The sequence below is a fragment of the Haliotis asinina genome, chromosome 1 (genome assembly GCF_037392515.1).
Source record: "Haliotis asinina isolate JCU_RB_2024 chromosome 1, JCU_Hal_asi_v2, whole genome shotgun sequence".
Classification (NCBI taxonomy): Eukaryota; Metazoa; Mollusca; class Gastropoda; order Lepetellida; family Haliotidae; genus Haliotis; species Haliotis asinina.
This window is the reverse complement of record NC_090280.1, coordinates 51,549,381-51,566,625: the sequence shown is the minus strand read 5'-3', so window position 1 is coordinate 51,566,625 and position 17,245 is coordinate 51,549,381. Positions and strand designations below refer to the sequence as shown.

The following is a 17,245-nucleotide window of genomic DNA, read 5'->3' as shown; positions in this document are numbered from 1 at the left end:
TGTATTCCGTTTCATTCAAAGGAAGGCTACAATAATGTCTGCACACATTATAAACGAGGACAATCGAACTAAAGTCTAACATGTATCAGATATAATTATAATAATCACTTAGTTCTTCTACCGAAAACAACATGTAGTATTAACATGGAGAAAATGAAGGTTCACAAATTCTCTGTTATTATGTGTTATTGGAAATTGGTTTAAGACAACGGAACGGTAGTCACAAGTCTGTGATATACCCGATTTCCATACAATGTCTTAAACTTCATGTTAATACTAATAACATAGCGTCCACATACACGTATCTCACAAGGTGTAGAATTATCATGTTTTAATATTATCATGTGATTTTAGCATCATAGGAGTGTGGGGTATTTGGGATGCAAACAAGTCTACAGGACACCAGGTGTTGGGAGATGTGTAAGGAGGCAGTGCATGTTACGTCAGAGCAACACAACAACGCCCTATAAGCGTTGATGAGTAGGAGTGAAGAGATTCCACAACCCACGTTTGTGTTCGCGGTTCCGTTCAATGTAAAAATACACGGCCGTAACCAGCATACCGCAAAAGGTATTTATATCTATCTCATACAATGTGGTCCAACAAAACATTCAAAATCATAAAACATCGTTGAGTTAAATTAATTAGATATTGAAATATGTTGGGTTTCTTTAAAATGTATTATTTTCTGACAGCAACATCGTGGCGCCATGGTGTGGTTATTTTAAAAGGTGCTGTGCTCTACATCTTCTAACAAGTTTAATTCCAGTCTGTGATGTTATTAGTCAGCCTACAGTTTAAAAAGTAGCACGTAAATGTACCTTCACAATGTTAAACGGGAGTTTCTAATCCACGAGCCTGTACAATGATCCTGATGTATTGCTCTGCTAGTCTGATACTCAGTGTTATATCGAGGACATATTTTCTATGTTCCCTCCTTGTACCCATACTGGTCTCGAACCCGGATCTCTGGAGTTTGGAAAGTACGTTTACACATCGTCTTTATAAATGAGTATATAAACTACCAGAAACCATACACATCAGGACATATTTGAGATGCAGGTGCTCCACAGTGGCATCTTTCACGTGCACTCGTCGCGTGCAAGACACTGAAATATATAAACAACAGAATTTCTTGCGTTGATTATATGAAATTTTCTCTTATCTAAACAATAAATTTAAAATCAATTAGGGGGGAGCGCATATTATTTCCCCCATCAACAATCCCAACAAGCAGGAAACCGGGCCGTCAGGGTGTAGTGCTAATACGCGGATAGTAGAAAAAATATAATAATCGGTAATGATGATGGCCGTATGCTCAATTTGAAGTCACGTGGCGGGGATACTTTCCTCGTTTAGCTTCAGGAGCGTACAGGAAGCACCATCTTTTGATTGAATAGACAGGGAAATAAGATGATTATCTGTACCATAGATAACCAGTTTATGCACCATGCGGGGTAGATATATAATATTATGTATATTTACATGCCTTCAAGAATACAGACCAGTGGAAGATATCGCCAAAGCAAGGGTTGCTGTGCATGACATTGTAATACAATACTACATACCATCACAGACAACGTTGTCTACATCAACCAATTTACTGTGTAATAATATTAATGATCGTATCAAATTAATGCATATCTCCTATCTTACAATAATGTACGTATTGGGTGAACCCCGTTAATCCGAACTGTGCTGCCAGAAATCATCCAAATTACCCAATGTATGGAATAAAGAATAGTAGTGAGTGAGTGAGTGAGTATGGTCTAGCGATACCCTCGAGATATGACGGCGTCACAGGCGAACACTTTAACCAATGGGCTACAACTTCGCTCCTTAGAATGTCCTTAAAACTGGTATATATTAATTTACGTTCTCAACAGTTATTGTCTGGAGGGTGTGGTTTACAGGATTAAAGTCCGGATAAACGAGGTTGCATTTTACTGCAGTTTATGTATGGAATACAGTTTAATGTTTAAAGCAGCATGTTATATTTATTGTAGAATCTGCATATGAACTATATCGGCCATATGTCCAGGTTCCAATTAACAAACAGAATAGGTACAGCATTTGATGCCACAAAGACATTCGGTAACTAAATAGGAAGCATGAATCTACAACACATCCTTGTAACTGAACTACATAGACTACTGAACACAAACTACTGAACACACGTCAACACCGGACAAGATGGAATAGCCGTGATGCTAGGCACTCACCAGTGTTGGTCCGCCATATTGGATACCCAGTGGCACTAATGGTCAAGGTCAGACCTGTGACGTCACACCCTTACAACAGAAACTGACCATGGTCACCGTCAGTGGCAAGATAAGTGAAATCATGGTCCATACCCGGCTATGAATTAAGATGATGAAATGTGTCGCTGGGAGGTAGAGCTGACATGAGACTCAAGTCATTGGCTCAAGGCGGCAGGTGGATGTGTGTTAGACGCGAGCGACTCTGTATACTTAAAGTCAGCTGATGTGAGGAAAAGGGGTTGTTTAAAGGGATCTTGAAGCAACTGATTAAGCAAGGGAAACACATGAAAAGCAGAAGCCATAAAGCGGAAATGTTTGAGTACAGATCTTAAAGTACACATCATGAAGCGGAAACGTAAAACTCTCAGAACAGAAAACACAAAAACTGAGACCTTAAAGCACAGATCATAAAGCGGAGATCATAAAGCAGTGATCATAAAGCAGAGATCATAAAGCAGTGACAATAAAGCTGAGATCATAAAGCAGTGACAATAAAGCTGAGGTCATAAAGCAGTAATAATAAAGCGGAGATAATGAAAGTGAGAACGTAAAGCGGATATCACTAAGTTAACATGATATGGCGGAGATCCTGAAGCGGAGATCATAATGCACCAATAACGATTTTCCAATGTTGACGTTTCTGACGGACTCGGTGAGAAGAGCCAAGTGCGATTTGTGTGTCATGGATGACCAGAGACGAAATAATACTCAGGATCGATGTACATCAGCCTGGACTGCACTAACATGACCCCGTTATCAAAAGATGGAACACAGGGGCAAGCTGAATGAGTGAGTGAGTGAGTTTAGTTTTACGCCGCACTTAGCAATATTCCAGCTATATGGCGGCGGTCTGTAAATAATCGAGTCTGGACCAGAAAATCCAGTGATCAACAACATGAGCATCGACCTGCGCAACTGGGAACCGATGACATGTGTCAACCAAGTCAGTGAGCCTGACCACCCGATCCCGTTAGTCGCCTCTTACGACAAGCTGAGACGCCTTTTATTGCAGGCATGGGTTGCTGAAGGCCTATTCTACCCCGGGACCTTCACGGGTCGGGGCAAGTTGAAGATCACCCGACATTGACTAGGACGCTTCTAATTGTTCGTAATTTGAGGTGTCCGTTCACTGCAAATATACAGGTATGAACGATTTGGAAAACAGATATTGGTGATGGTTTAACCACATGTGTCTTCCTATAAGTAAATGCCCTAATTTCGTGGAGAATACTATCAACAGTTTGTTTTGCCAGTCCTGAAGAAAAATACAGTACTTTTTCCGACTTCAGATAAATATGACAAAAACGCTTCCTTTAATGCCACTGCCCATATGTACTGAGCTTGTGCCATGCACAGAGGATGTGTTTTCGTATAGTACTCACCAGTGCTACCATCTACACAATACAGATGGGTGGCTGTATGAGATCCTCACACGGTGATAGTACATGCAGGACAGCACCCCACAGCAATACCCCACCAAGGAACTGCCTACATTACCTCAACTAGGACGTCTAGTGGAATATCCCTGAAGACTCCAAACTCAGTGTGTTATCGTCTGTAGGTCGTTATAATGTAATATATACCATCTCCCTGGACTGCCAGGTAGGTTATAGTCTTTATATCCTCCAGCACGCGCTGAGGCTCGAGGTCTGGGTTATCACTTGTTATTTTTGTGGGGGAAGAGAAGCAAAACGTTTGTCAGAAGGCTCCGATGTCTACAGATACTTCTGGAACAGTGTCAGGAGTGGTTGTTGTTGGCAACATCTATTTACGAATAATTCCTTGTAAGTGGAGCAATACATCAATAAGGGGGCGGTTATACGTTTCACTACATTCATTGTGTCACACTACATGAGACATGTACAGTGACAACGGAGGTCTAGTAATCTCAGACACCACTGTGGTGGCCCCTTGTCGTACCAGGATCTGCTGAATGCTAGGCGCACCTTGATAATTAGCCTGTATTTGTCAGTACCGTATCTGTGCTAAATGGATTCACTAATAAAACTATAATCAAGATCACTTCTAACTATATCCCTTCTTCATAACTTACATGATCATATACAATAGTCATGGATGAAACGTGCTTCGAGAGCAAATTCTGTTTCATCCCACAGTGTATATAGACAGTAGACAGTCAGGTGACGGCTGTATGTAGGGGGGTGCCATTAAACCTGACCCAGTCTGCACTCTCCACCCACCTGATCATCACGGGGATTAGACTCGACTGACGCATGGGAGAGTGTTGTTCCTGCCAAAGGCGAATAAAGTCGACTACAGACGCCCGGATGCCAGAATGCCAACGTTCCCGTGTTCAACGTTAGTGTAAATATCTAAAGAACAAGGACTAAACCCGCTAACTGCAAAAAGCAATCAGGGAATGTTTGACTGGCAGGTGCACGTGCTTTGAAATATGTAAGGGAATAATGTCAGATTATAAAGGTCTGGATATGTTCTCCATCGTAAGACATGACTGCCAGATATAATATTTACCTCGAGACTTTCTGTTGCATGAAGTGGAATAACATTTACCGTACAGACATCCAACCTCTCGGTGCACATAATCAATTTACAACATAAGCATATACGCTGTGTTACCTCTGAGTTGTCCATGATAGATAGATAGATAGATAGATAGATAGATAGATAGATAGATAGATAGATAGATAGATAGATAGATAGATAGATAGAAGAAAAGGATTATTTCATAAGTCGGATTCCCCTACCTCTAAAATAATAATATTTCAACAACTTCATGTTGACACGTAGTATATTGTTATATTTTTCAGACACCCTTAGATATTCAAAACTATGTTATCAACATGTGATATATAGTATTCATGTTTGGTGTTTGTCATGAGTGACACAAAACCATTTAGATTCAACCGAGCCCCAGGAAGCTCGGAGAGTCTAGACTTGTTTCACTTGGGACTTACGCATTGCAGAGCAGGCTTGGCAGTAGGGAAAATAATGTGGTTCAGGGACTGTGAGACAGACTAGGTTATTAGGCGTGTCAAGTCGTCACATTTGAGACCAATACAACTACGGAAAAATAAGCGTTGAAGATGAAAGACATGTTCTGTCACATGGCCCTTCTGTATGGTGACGTCCGCGAAGGTTTATCATGTCTGTTTTAGCTATGCCAAGTTCTTGATCTATGTGATGATGATCAATTAGTTTCACTTTTTAAACATTGTGTATACTTTACTGCCCAAACCTGTTTTATATTTTACACATAGGAAAACAAATGTGGATAATGTGGATAAGATTTTATACTGCATATATCTGTACCATTGTTCATTTTTACCGTTTATAACACATTTTGTCATATTATTGTATAGTCATATAGGGTGGCTTTTATGTCATATTTTAAAGGACATTTATATATACTAGTATGTATCTTTTGTGAGGTGAGACTGAAATACAAAATCTGTCTGTCTGGAAATTTCTACTACAAAACTTTAAGAACGGACAGACGCAGACTGGTTGGATAAACGAGCAGTCGTGATTAACGAGGTCAGTATGAATACAGAAGCCAGCTAGATCCCATCTACCTCTCACAGGCACGTGCGTGCGCTCTCCCGACCTTCCCGATAGTTTAAATGTTTACGGTCTGTGCGTGAACATACACCCCCTGCCCTGATAATGAACACAAAGGCTGTATTATCAAACCGTCCCGTCCCACCCCCTCCATGCCCCACCCCCAGGTGCCCCTCCCCCAGCGCATGCGTCCAACTATGTTACACATGCACATATCACACAGCGGCGGCACGCAGGAATTTGCTTATAACTCATTCGTGGTAGATATCGTTGCCATGGTAACTGAAACACTATCTGCAGGAATCTGGGCATTACGAGTGAAAATGGTAAGGAAGCGTTACTACGGCACAGTCACTCATTCACAGAGAATATGCGGCGTTACTAGTCTCACTTGGTACCTGCATGTTGGTACCAACAACGTTCACGTCGCAGTTCTATACATTCACCACAGTTGCAGGTTTTTTTTTGCGACATTAGAAAGCAGAAAGATGGTGATAAAAACGCGTGACAACAAATATTGGTGGAGCTTGTTATAAAACTTATAAAATTTCAATGATTTGGGGTTCAATATGACAATCAAGCAATGGAATGGATGTGGTAGATTCGTTTTGTCCACACTATTATGAAATAACTACGCTGAATATCTTTGAAATGTCACTGTTTTTATTTTCGACGCCTCAGAACAACACATGGCGCAGAGAAGGGGGCGAAGCAAATACAAATGGTTTTGATGTGGTACGTTTGTTTTGTAGAAAAAAACGTGTTTGGGAATTATCACGCTGCTTTAAAAACAAGCAACTTGACACACTGTTTGTGAAAGCAGTCTGGCGTGAATATGATTTAAAAGGACAATGTCATTATTTGATTAATATTCATACGTGTATATGTATATAATGTAGATATACAAAATTAGTGTTGAAACATTGATATATAATGTGAGCAAAAAATACCTTGAAAGTAAATTTAAAAAACGAGCGGTAATGTATTATTATATTGACCTGAAAGTTGATGGTTGCAAGAGGACAGTGGAGTAGAGCCACTGCCTTTCTAAAATGGGCAGTACGCCAGGTGATGGGTATATTTTGCCAGGTGAGAAGGGTAGTACGTCAGGTGACGGGGGCATTTCGCTAGGTGAGAAGGGTAGTACGCTAGGTGATGGGGGTATTTTGCCAGGTGAGAAAGGTAGTACGTCAGGTGACGGGGGCATTTTGCTATGTGAGAAGGGTAGTACGCTAGGTGATGGGGGTATTTTGCCAGGTGAGAAGGGTAGTACGCTAGGTGATGGGTATATTTTGCCAGGTGAGAAGGGTAGTACGTTAGGTGATGGGTATATTTTGCCAGGTGAGAAAGGTAGTACGTTAGGTGACGGGGGCATTTTGCTAGGTGAGAAGGGTAGTACGCTAGGTGATGGGGGTATTTTGCCAGGTGAGAAAGGTAGTACGTCTGGTGACGGGGGCATTTTGCCAGGTGAGAGGGGTAGTACGCTAGGTGATGGGGGTATTTTGCCAGGTGAGAAGGGTAGTACGCTAGGTGATGGGTATATTTTGCCAGGTGAGAAGGGTAGTACGTTAGGTGATGGGTATATTTTGCCAGGTGAGAAAGGTAGTACGTTAGGTGACGGGGGCATTTTGCTAGGTGAGAAGGGTAGTACGCTAGGTGATGGGGGTATTTTGCCAGGTGAGAAAGGTAGTACGTCTGGTGACGGGGGCATTTTGCCAGGTGAGAGGGGTAGTACGCTAGGTGATTGGGGGATTTTGTCAGGTGATAAAGGTAATACGCCAGGTGATGGGGGTAGTAGGCAATTTGACGGGGATACTTTGCCAGGTGACAGGGGTAGTAGTACGCAGGTGATGTAGGTATTTGCCAGGTGTCTGGGGTACTACGCCAGGTGATGGGGATATTTTGTCAGGTGTCTGGGGTAGTATATCGGGTGATGGGGGCATTTTGCAAAGTGTCAGGTCTGGTACGCCATTTGATTCGGGTATTTTGCCAAGTGACAGGGGTAGTATATCGGGTGGCGGGGACAGTACGTCTGGTGATGGGGGATGTACGTCAAGTGATGGAGCGCTGTACGCCTGAGCGGTGAAGGGTTTACATTGTATTTTTTCATCACAGCATCCGTCAGGATCTAAACATCCACCAACCCGCATCAGGCCATATGGTGATGTTCTGTGGGTTGGGTTGCACCACTAAATGCCACCATCAACCGGCGGGAGGGGTAGGGCAGGGGAGCAGTGGGTCTTACAGATGATGGGGATAACGGGCATCTTCTTACAACATCAGTAGTCATCAAGGTACACAGTGAAGGGATACACTTTATAATAACAAAGTAACAACACTTCTTTCATTGTCAACATTACTCAACGCTTATAGAATTATAGAATTATAATGTTTGACATAGCAGTACGCCATTTAATCAACAACACCATATATGACCCAACACACCCATCTATTTCGTACTGAGGTAGCCATACTGAGGACATGTGCTCCAAAACGTTATGATCATTGTGTTAAAATATTATCTTCATACATATATGAGACACTTTAACACAGGTGCACCCCCTCAGCCCCCTCTAGTCCTGAATTTTTTGTTAACTGACCATTCAAACTCGGGTGAGAATGAACTCCCCCCCACCCCCAACACCCTTCTTCTCAATAGAGTGCATAGCCTTCCCTCCGCCGTATTCGTGCCCCTGCTTTAAGAAATAATTTTGTTTGAAATTGAAAAAGATTAACAATTTGTAGATAACATTGGACACATTTGGAAGACTGATTCCCCATCCCTCATCCCCCAACACTTGCCAGGAACGTCAGCACCTTTGCATGCCAGGGTTGTTAGTAAGCATTATGATTCACTGCGCATTGTAGACCAGTCTTCGACATGAACACCCTCTTCGTTGAACTACCACATGATTCAAAGCACCATCCTTTCCCATTCCACCATCCCCGACCCACCATTGGTATACATTACACTCATGTTATATAATATGGCCTGCCTATTTATAACTCTTGTTTGTAACACACACCCTAATCCCTTGCCCTCTGAACAAGCACCTTACACCAGTAGCTAGGTTTTCTAGGAATATTAATCTTACCGGAAGGTATCGGCACGCCGTATATTCCGAGTGTTTGTCCAAATGGGTGTCTGTCCGCCCGTTTACTGTCGGGAATATTTCGAAAGGAGATCTCACCGTTTTTATCTGTCAAACTGCACGGGATGTTCTAGACCAAAACGATGTTGTTTCCCATTTTGCACATGCGCAGAAGGGTCTGCGACTGTAAGCACCGACTGTCAGAGAATACAGTGTCTATTTACGGATACTCGCTAAAGTGTTTCTCCTCAGTGACGTCAAGTTCAACAAAAACCCGTTTAATGCGATTTATTTGGAAAAGGTTGTTTTCACTAATGAAGACTTGTTAACTGTTGAGGTATAACTGCAGGTTGTAGGTGTATTCACAAGACGGGGAAGTCACGAGGGGCTAACATGTCGTAAACCATGTAATGCAAGAAATGTTGAGATTAACGTGTGCGAGCGATGCCTCTCTGCTGATTATGTAGAAACCCTTCACGTGTGTTTCACGTCGCAGCGGGACGCACTTCAAACCGTTTACTTGGCTATCTGATCTGATTAATGATAAGTTATATATAATAATACAATATATAAATGGCTCTCCTGACATATCAGACACACAGACAGACAGACAATTTTATTCATGTATTTAGGCAAAGACCCATAATTAAATATTGTGACATGCGAGTTATATTTATGATGGTGGTACATTGGCTCGCTTAAATTTGCAATGCAGATGTTATTCATACAATATTTCAGCTCATATGCGGAAAATCTAATCATAGTCCAGGTATCGGCTATCAACTTGAATAACGAACCTGACTGATCGAGCTTTCTTCATTGTTATCAAAACTAAAAAATATGCATTATATATTTCTATTAAAAACACTGAATTCTAAATTATAACTAAATGAAAGTTTAAACAGTATTTGTTTTAATTTATTACATCAACTAATGGGCCTTTTATATTCATTAAAGTTTTTATTACATATGAAGTATTTCTTTCTCAAATCGGCATAAGAATAATGATTTATTTGTATTTTGACCTGGAATGAAGGGCAAACGGTCTCATCAGTGTATCCTTTCTGTGGAAACAACCTTTGACTTTTCAGACCAGAACCATCGAAAGCTTCCACCAACGTGTTTACAGGTTTGTTTGTTGTTGTACGACAATATTGAAGCGACATGGTGAACTGTAGACAATCAACTCTGGACAACAGAAACTGTAGAATGACAACGTAAACATCGTCTTGAAAGGTCAAGGTCACAATAGTCTGGATCGAGCAGCCTTGCCAACCACCGAATCACGGCACTGGAATGGTTGGTTGTGTTAATATGATTAATTATACTTTATACATGAAGAAATTGGCACATATACACGGAACACTTATTGTGCGAGACCTGCTGACAAAGGCCACATTGCTACCACAACGAAGAGGTTAAGTATCTGCACCGTATTACCTTAGCAGCGACATAACAGCTTGAAACAGAACCCCTTGTGGCGTAACTGTAATGGTTTTGTTAAAACCTCACATAACTGTGTTATATTACATAATCATAATGAATCTGAATAATTTTCCCGAGGAAGTGCGTATATATTACAGAATTACAATATAATTAACTTACGGTTACTATAGTTACGTAATGGGGTATGTTCAAGGAACGCTGGTGTTTGCCAGAGGGCAGTGGGGTAATATATGTGAATGCATGATATGTTCAAGATGTTGGTTCCTCCCAAACCAATTTTTGCAAGCGCCGTGTTCTAATTATAGTATTGTAAAGGTCTTGTTAAAGCGTTCTCTAAGTCAATCAGTAACTAAATATCGTTAAACTGTTTACTTCAAGCTTGTGTTGTCGTTGCTGGCCTTTGTGGCGGTAACTAATACATCAGACCAGACAAACCAGCAACTAACTTCGCTACCAAACCTTAACGTCCTTGTCACACCAACCATCAACCAAGTAACACCCCATACATTAAAGCGTTATCAAAAACACGCATTGGTTACATGTAACCAGACCTCTCTCATTAGTTTTTAATAACAAAACCCCCCTAAGACTGTCTGAAAGACACGACCCTATTTCATCCTTCATTGTCTCTAATGTTGTACGTCCTCTTATGGAATGGTAATACTTTTCTAAAGTAAAATCCGTGTACTCTCTATTTCAACACGTCCGACATCACTGAACAACACGACGCTGCAATATGTCTTCATTGATATCGCATTGATTGATCTCACCCTGAGATCACAGAACTACTTTCTTCCCAACAGACATCAAGTGGTCTGGACCAATTCGATTCAATATATCTATAAAACAGTTTAAGATATCAGTAATTTCTCAATACTTTGCTCAATGTTTGTGATATATTTAATTCATTTCAAGATTTCAATAATTGAATTCATCAGCAATTCTTGATATCATTACTATGCTTCATCTTATCCTTATTTCATTTCACGATATCTAGAATATCATTGCAGATATCTATAATTCAGTCCATTTCGTCTATGAAAGATGTCCAACACGTAAACGGGACTAAATATAGTTATCCGTCAATAAAATATAATATACACAAGGAAACCGTTGAACAGAAGGACCTTTCCACTAAGGCTACATTAAGGCAATGTTAAAGTTTTGGAGTTACGGTTACCTTGTACAATGGAACCCAGTACGTTATAAAGCGTTTTAATTACGCAACATGTTCCTTATACAACATGTTCGGTATACAGTTTGTTCGTTGTACAACGTGTTCGTTGTGCAGTGTGTTTCCTATACAGCATGTTAGTTATGCAGCGTGTTCTTTATACATGTTCGTCATACAACGTGTTCCTTATACAGCGAGTTCGTTATACAACATGTTCGTCATACAGCGTGTTGGTTATATAGTATGTTCCCTATACAGCATTTTCGTTATACAGGGTGTTGGTTATATAATATGTTCCTTATACAGCATGTTCGTTATACAGCGTGTTCGTCATACAGCGTGTTGGTTATATAGTATGTTCCTTATACAGCATGTTCGTTATACAGCGTGTTCGTCATACAGCGTGTTGGTTATATGGTATGTTCCTTATACAGCATGTTCGTTATACAGCGTGTTCGTCATACAGTGTGTTCGTTCTACATGTTCGTTCTACAACGTGCTCATTACACGACATGTTCGTTACACAGCGTGTTGGTTATATAGTATGTTCGTTACAGAGCATGTTCGTTATACACTGCGTTCGCCATCCAACATGGTCGTTGTACAGCGTGTTCGTTATACAGCATGTTCGTTATATAGAATGTTCGTTAAACAACATGGTCGTTGTACAGCGTGTTCGTTATACAGCATGTTCGTTATATAGAATGTTCGTTAAACAACATGGTCGTTGTACAGCGTGTTCGTTATACAGCCTGTTCATTATACAGCATGTTCGTTATAAAGAATGTTCGTTAAACAACATGGTCGTTGTACAGCCTGTTCGTTTACAACCTGGGTAACGTATTTCCAGTGGGCCATAACCATCTGAACGTGCTGAGACATGCTGGTGTGGATTTCTAATTATCCTGATGTGCACGGAGGCAAATTACGTCATGGTTTCAGCTCGGTATACCTGCTGATTAATGGTGTATTGCATCGCATTATGTTAAACGTTAAATGGTTAACCAGAAGATCAGCGTTGTGTTTAAACAGTATGTCTATACTGGCCATTGATTCTGATTCTGAGAGAGATACAACCGTGTAAACTTGTGGCGTGGTACCTCAGTGGCCCAGCTTAGTATCTATCACGATTCTTGAACCATGTTATTTTCCGACCCGTGAAAGTCCGGGGTAGAATAGGTCTTCAGCAACCATGCTTGCCATGAAAGACGACAATGCTTGTCGTAAAAGGCGACTAATGGGATCAAGTGGTCAGGCTAGCTTGGTTGACACATGTTATCAGTTCCCAGTTGCGCACATCCATGATAATCACTGTATTGTCTGGTCCAGACTCTTTCATTCACAGACCGCCGCTACATAGCTGGAATATTGGTGAGTGCACTAATCTACCATTAGTCTGAGTGTAGACTAAGGCTTAGTCTCTGAATATATATAATTTTCACAGTAACGACCAAACCTATTTTAATTGAAAAGGAGACCCAGGAGACCAGAGATTCAGAACCTGAGGAAATCTAGACTTGCTTCATTTAAGGCTTTAGCACTGCAGAAAAAGCTTGGCATTTGGCAAAATAATGTGGTTCAGGGACTGTGAGACAAGTCTGAGTGGTACGAGCTGGTACACGCTACGTCACTTCAACAGTCTGCAATTGGCTTGCTACGCGCTTGAAATCATACTCACTCACTTATTGAATCATACATCGCGGGCCAAATGAAGGAACCAACAGACACTAGAGTTACGTAGTGATCCTGTTCCCTATACCGCGTTACGAGCTCTTCCTGATAGTAAAGGCCCATTACACGAGGATGTGCCCTCATAGATCCGATGTTCATGTAGGGGTACCCCCCGAGGGCTGGTCTTCTCGAATGACAAGGAGCGGGGAAAGTAGCACCCAATCAACCTACATGCAGGAACGGTCAGTAACCGACGGTTGTGGTCTGGACGCTCTGCGAGCCGGAGCGGCATCACCGTTGTTAACTTCAACAGAACATAGCTGATGGATGGACAGCAACAACACTGATACTCTCCGACATCGACTCTCATTAGCGGGCATATGTTAGAGCGTGGTATGATACTACATGTGTATATGCTTGGATCTGGAGACCATTCAGTGCATTTAGCTACATATCTGAAGATATTGCAACAACGACTAAATACATTTGGCCACAAATGACCAAAATTTAAACATCTAAGATACTGACCTCCTAGTCAGAAAATACACCTATGATTGATAGTGGCTACACATAGAAACGGCTGCCCGATTGCGATGTGCTGGATTCTGGCATCCTCGTTATATTTGGCAACATAATGTAACCGTTGTTGAGTATATTTCAGTCCAGCAAGGAGTTGCTGAATATATTGTAAGTTTATGGTCAAATTCATATCTTCAAGTCTATACTATAGATGGTAAATCAAAATTAATACCAAGCATATACGAAAGCTCATAAACTGTGCATTGATGAAATTAAAAGCATTGTTGATAATGTTTCGTGACATCCCGAAATTGTAGTAGTTTGTATTATCTTTCGAGGTGGACAAACGGTAGGTTCTTCAGAGTATTCGCTATATCCAGCATCAACACATCACCAGTTTGTGGCTAGTGTTGTATTGCTAGTGGTGCATCGTGTTGCTATTGGTAATGGATACCAGGAAGGGCCGATATCAAAGTCTTGTTTCAAATCTCGAGATATTTGCAATACTGATATGTAGATGCATGACTCCTTAGACACTTTCGTCTAGAAGAGATTCCTGATTTACGAAAAGATTCCTGATTTACGAAAAGATACTTGATTTACGAAAAGATTCCTGATTTACAAAAGAAAACAACGAGACGCTTGGACTTGTTATTTCCAACAGTCGTTTTGCTCAGTGCGTATTCCAGAAGTGTATTCCTGTAACACGTGACACAGTCACATCAGCGACAACGCCAATCTAAGTAAATGCACGCACTCTTCAGCGTCTGTGTCTCCAGCGACATAAAGTAGACAAGACTATCCCACAACCGACATTTGCAGCGTAACTATAGTAACCCAACGTACCAAGCACGCTGACTCGACACATTTGTGACATTAAATGTAAAACATTCTCTCAAGTTGACAACGTTGTTATTTAGACCCTAATGCACACGCACGTCTTAATATGGCCATGCCTTGCAGAATCACTTCCGCTCTTCTCCATCAATCATATTCTGGATCACGATTGCCCATCACAACACGTTAAAAGGAACAGCATATTTACTGAAATAAACTTTCAAACTTACTTTGGCCGCTGCTGGTCTTCCTCCTCCGGCGCGGGGGAAGATGTGTCCATGGCGATAAGCACTGGTCCAAGAACAAATGAAGAGGTAGCGCAGTATTAATTATTATCCCTTCTGGCGCTACTGGCAGAGTTCAAGCAGGTCTCCTGCACGCGCTAGTACATGCTCCGACTGACAACCTTACAGTGCCCGCTTGTACATTTGGAATCTCGTCAAAATAGCCCAAGTAATGAAACCCATATGTTACACCAATAGTGCAACTATTGCAAACTAAACTAACCAGATCGGTCTTGTCAGTTGAGGTGCTTCTGCTATGCACTGTAATAATTAAGAATAATCAGCCATGAAGGTTTAAACAGGATTAAGACCGATCGGTGTTGGGTAACTGGTAACTGGAGACGGGACGGCACCAAGGTGTTGTATAGCCCCCGGGATGGATTCCCTGGTCTACATATTACAATGGTAACCACGAAACGCTTAATCTACGACTGTTCTGCAAACTCCGTGGCAGATGTCTTCAGAAGAGGGATCTGTTTGGTGGCGATCGTATGTTAATCTAAATATCACATATTTTTTCACAACTACGTGGTATCATCTCTTCAATAGGTTATGTGCAATGTACTTTCTCTGAAGAAAGATTCACCTCCGGTAATGCGAAACATGCATTTTCTGTGGCTGGAAAGAGTCTTTACGATGTATTGTCGTTGTTGTAGTTATAATGAAACTAGCTTTTTTCACGGAGCAATCATAACATTTAAAGTTTAATCTTAAGTCCACTCCTTCAACATTGCACTAAGGTTACCCTATTGACTTACGATCACCTGAGTGCTTAGTGAAAAGAGACCCTGGGCACTAGTTTGAACCGTGAGCTCGTTACAAAGTCAGCGGCCTGAACGGATTTGTATTAGCATTTGTATTGTGAAGTATAAACACTAAATATCTTTTTGTAAAACCCAGTGAAAATTTCAAAGAAAATGATAACAGTTTGTTCAATGTTTGCCTGAAAGCTTCACCTGTACAAATGAGGTATTTATATAATATAATGATTGATTACTCCCGGCAAAGGCCCATGAGGCACTAGACTGTCTCACTGACCCTAAACACATTATTTTCCCTACTTCCAAGCCCTCTCTACAGTGCTGAAGCCTTAATTGCAGCAAGTCTAGATTTCCACAGGTTCTGAATATCTCGTCTTCCTCGGGCACCCTTTCAACCTATGTGGGTTAAATGTTACCATAAAAAATTACATATATTCAGAGATTAAGCATTAGTCTAATCAGGCACGTACTACGTCAGTCCTAATTCCAAAGATGGCGGTCTGCACGTCCATCTTGGATCTTCATCATGATGGCTCACTCTACCAAACGTTATTCATTACAACTACTACTTGTATCTTCAGCTGAAACGATCTAGCTATCGAAACTTACAATTATTTCATAAATACCCATCAGGTCCTAGATCTCCGAAGCTTTCTCAGCGCTAGGACAGCCGTACGTAGTTCGTAGCCCTAAGAGAGCTTCGAAAATCTAGCCCCTGGATATCAAGCCATGAGCCACAACGAACGTCAGAGTTGCTGACTATGAGGAACACAAATGACCCTCACACTGATGGATAAATATAAGAAAGCATTAACAATGCATTTATGTGGCAGTTTTGACTTTCTTTATTCTCGGTGTTTTTTAATGTTTTATACATCACTCAGCAACCCCCCAGCATCCTGTAAACAGACTAGTGATTGATAATATGAACACTACCCACGTGGTCGGGTTATGACACGTAGTCAGCATCCGAGACTGACCTAGCCAATGTAGTCGTTCTCGTCCCAAAAGAAACATATTTGGCAATTCGCCCCCAGGGCCAAGAGTCCCTAGATTCAGACTCAAACCAATTGTTGATGTTACAACTTAATAAAATATGGCATGTTCCACCGCCAAGGACTTTGCATTGTCATCGTTAGGACTCTTTCAGCTCTACTCCCTGAACAACACGTTGTCCAGTCCGGGATATGGACCTTGAGGGCCGACCGCCATTGTCCGTGGACCCGTGAAGATCCGTGTTATAACTGGTCCTCAGTAACCCATGCTTCGTAAGAGGTGGCTGATGTCAGGATCGGGTGGCCAGGCTGCTGACATGGCTTACACATCGTATCCCCATTACGTTGATCACTGGGCTGCCTCGAGTATTTACAGACCACCACCATGTATCTGGGATACTGCTGAGTGCAGCGTTAAGCCAACCACATTTTTGTAATGCTAAAGCCCTAGATAAAGCAAGCCCAGATTTCCCTAGGTTCTGAATCTCTGGTCTCCCTGGAACTCCTTTTCAGTTTATATGGGTTAGTTTGTTACTATCAAAATTATATATATTCAGAGACCATTGATCTTCTCTGGGCCGAATGTAGATGAAACATATCCTTTTGGTGAATCATATAGGACGCGGAAGTACACTAGCTCTAATTCCCCGCTAAGGTTTTCTTGA

General features: G+C 41.4%; 1 protein-coding gene across 3 annotated transcripts in view; it reads right to left on the bottom strand.

Moving 5' to 3' along the window:
- LOC137293496 (tripartite motif-containing protein 2-like) overlaps window positions 1-14,846 on the bottom strand; it is a 54,829-nt gene extending 39,983 nt beyond the window's left edge. Inside the window, exon 1 of one of the 3 annotated variants that reach the window (XM_067824070.1) lies at window positions 14,771-14,846. In XM_067824070.1, the coding sequence (XP_067680171.1) occupies window positions 14,771-14,820 (50 nt within the window). In that variant the 5' untranslated portion in view covers window positions 14,821-14,846. Of the gene's footprint in view, window positions 1-8,896; window positions 9,105-14,770 lie in introns of those variants that run through there. The other 2 variants (XM_067824087.1, XM_067824098.1) reach the window with 2 other exon arrangements.
- Between the last annotated feature and the right edge of the window lie 2,399 nt (window positions 14,847-17,245).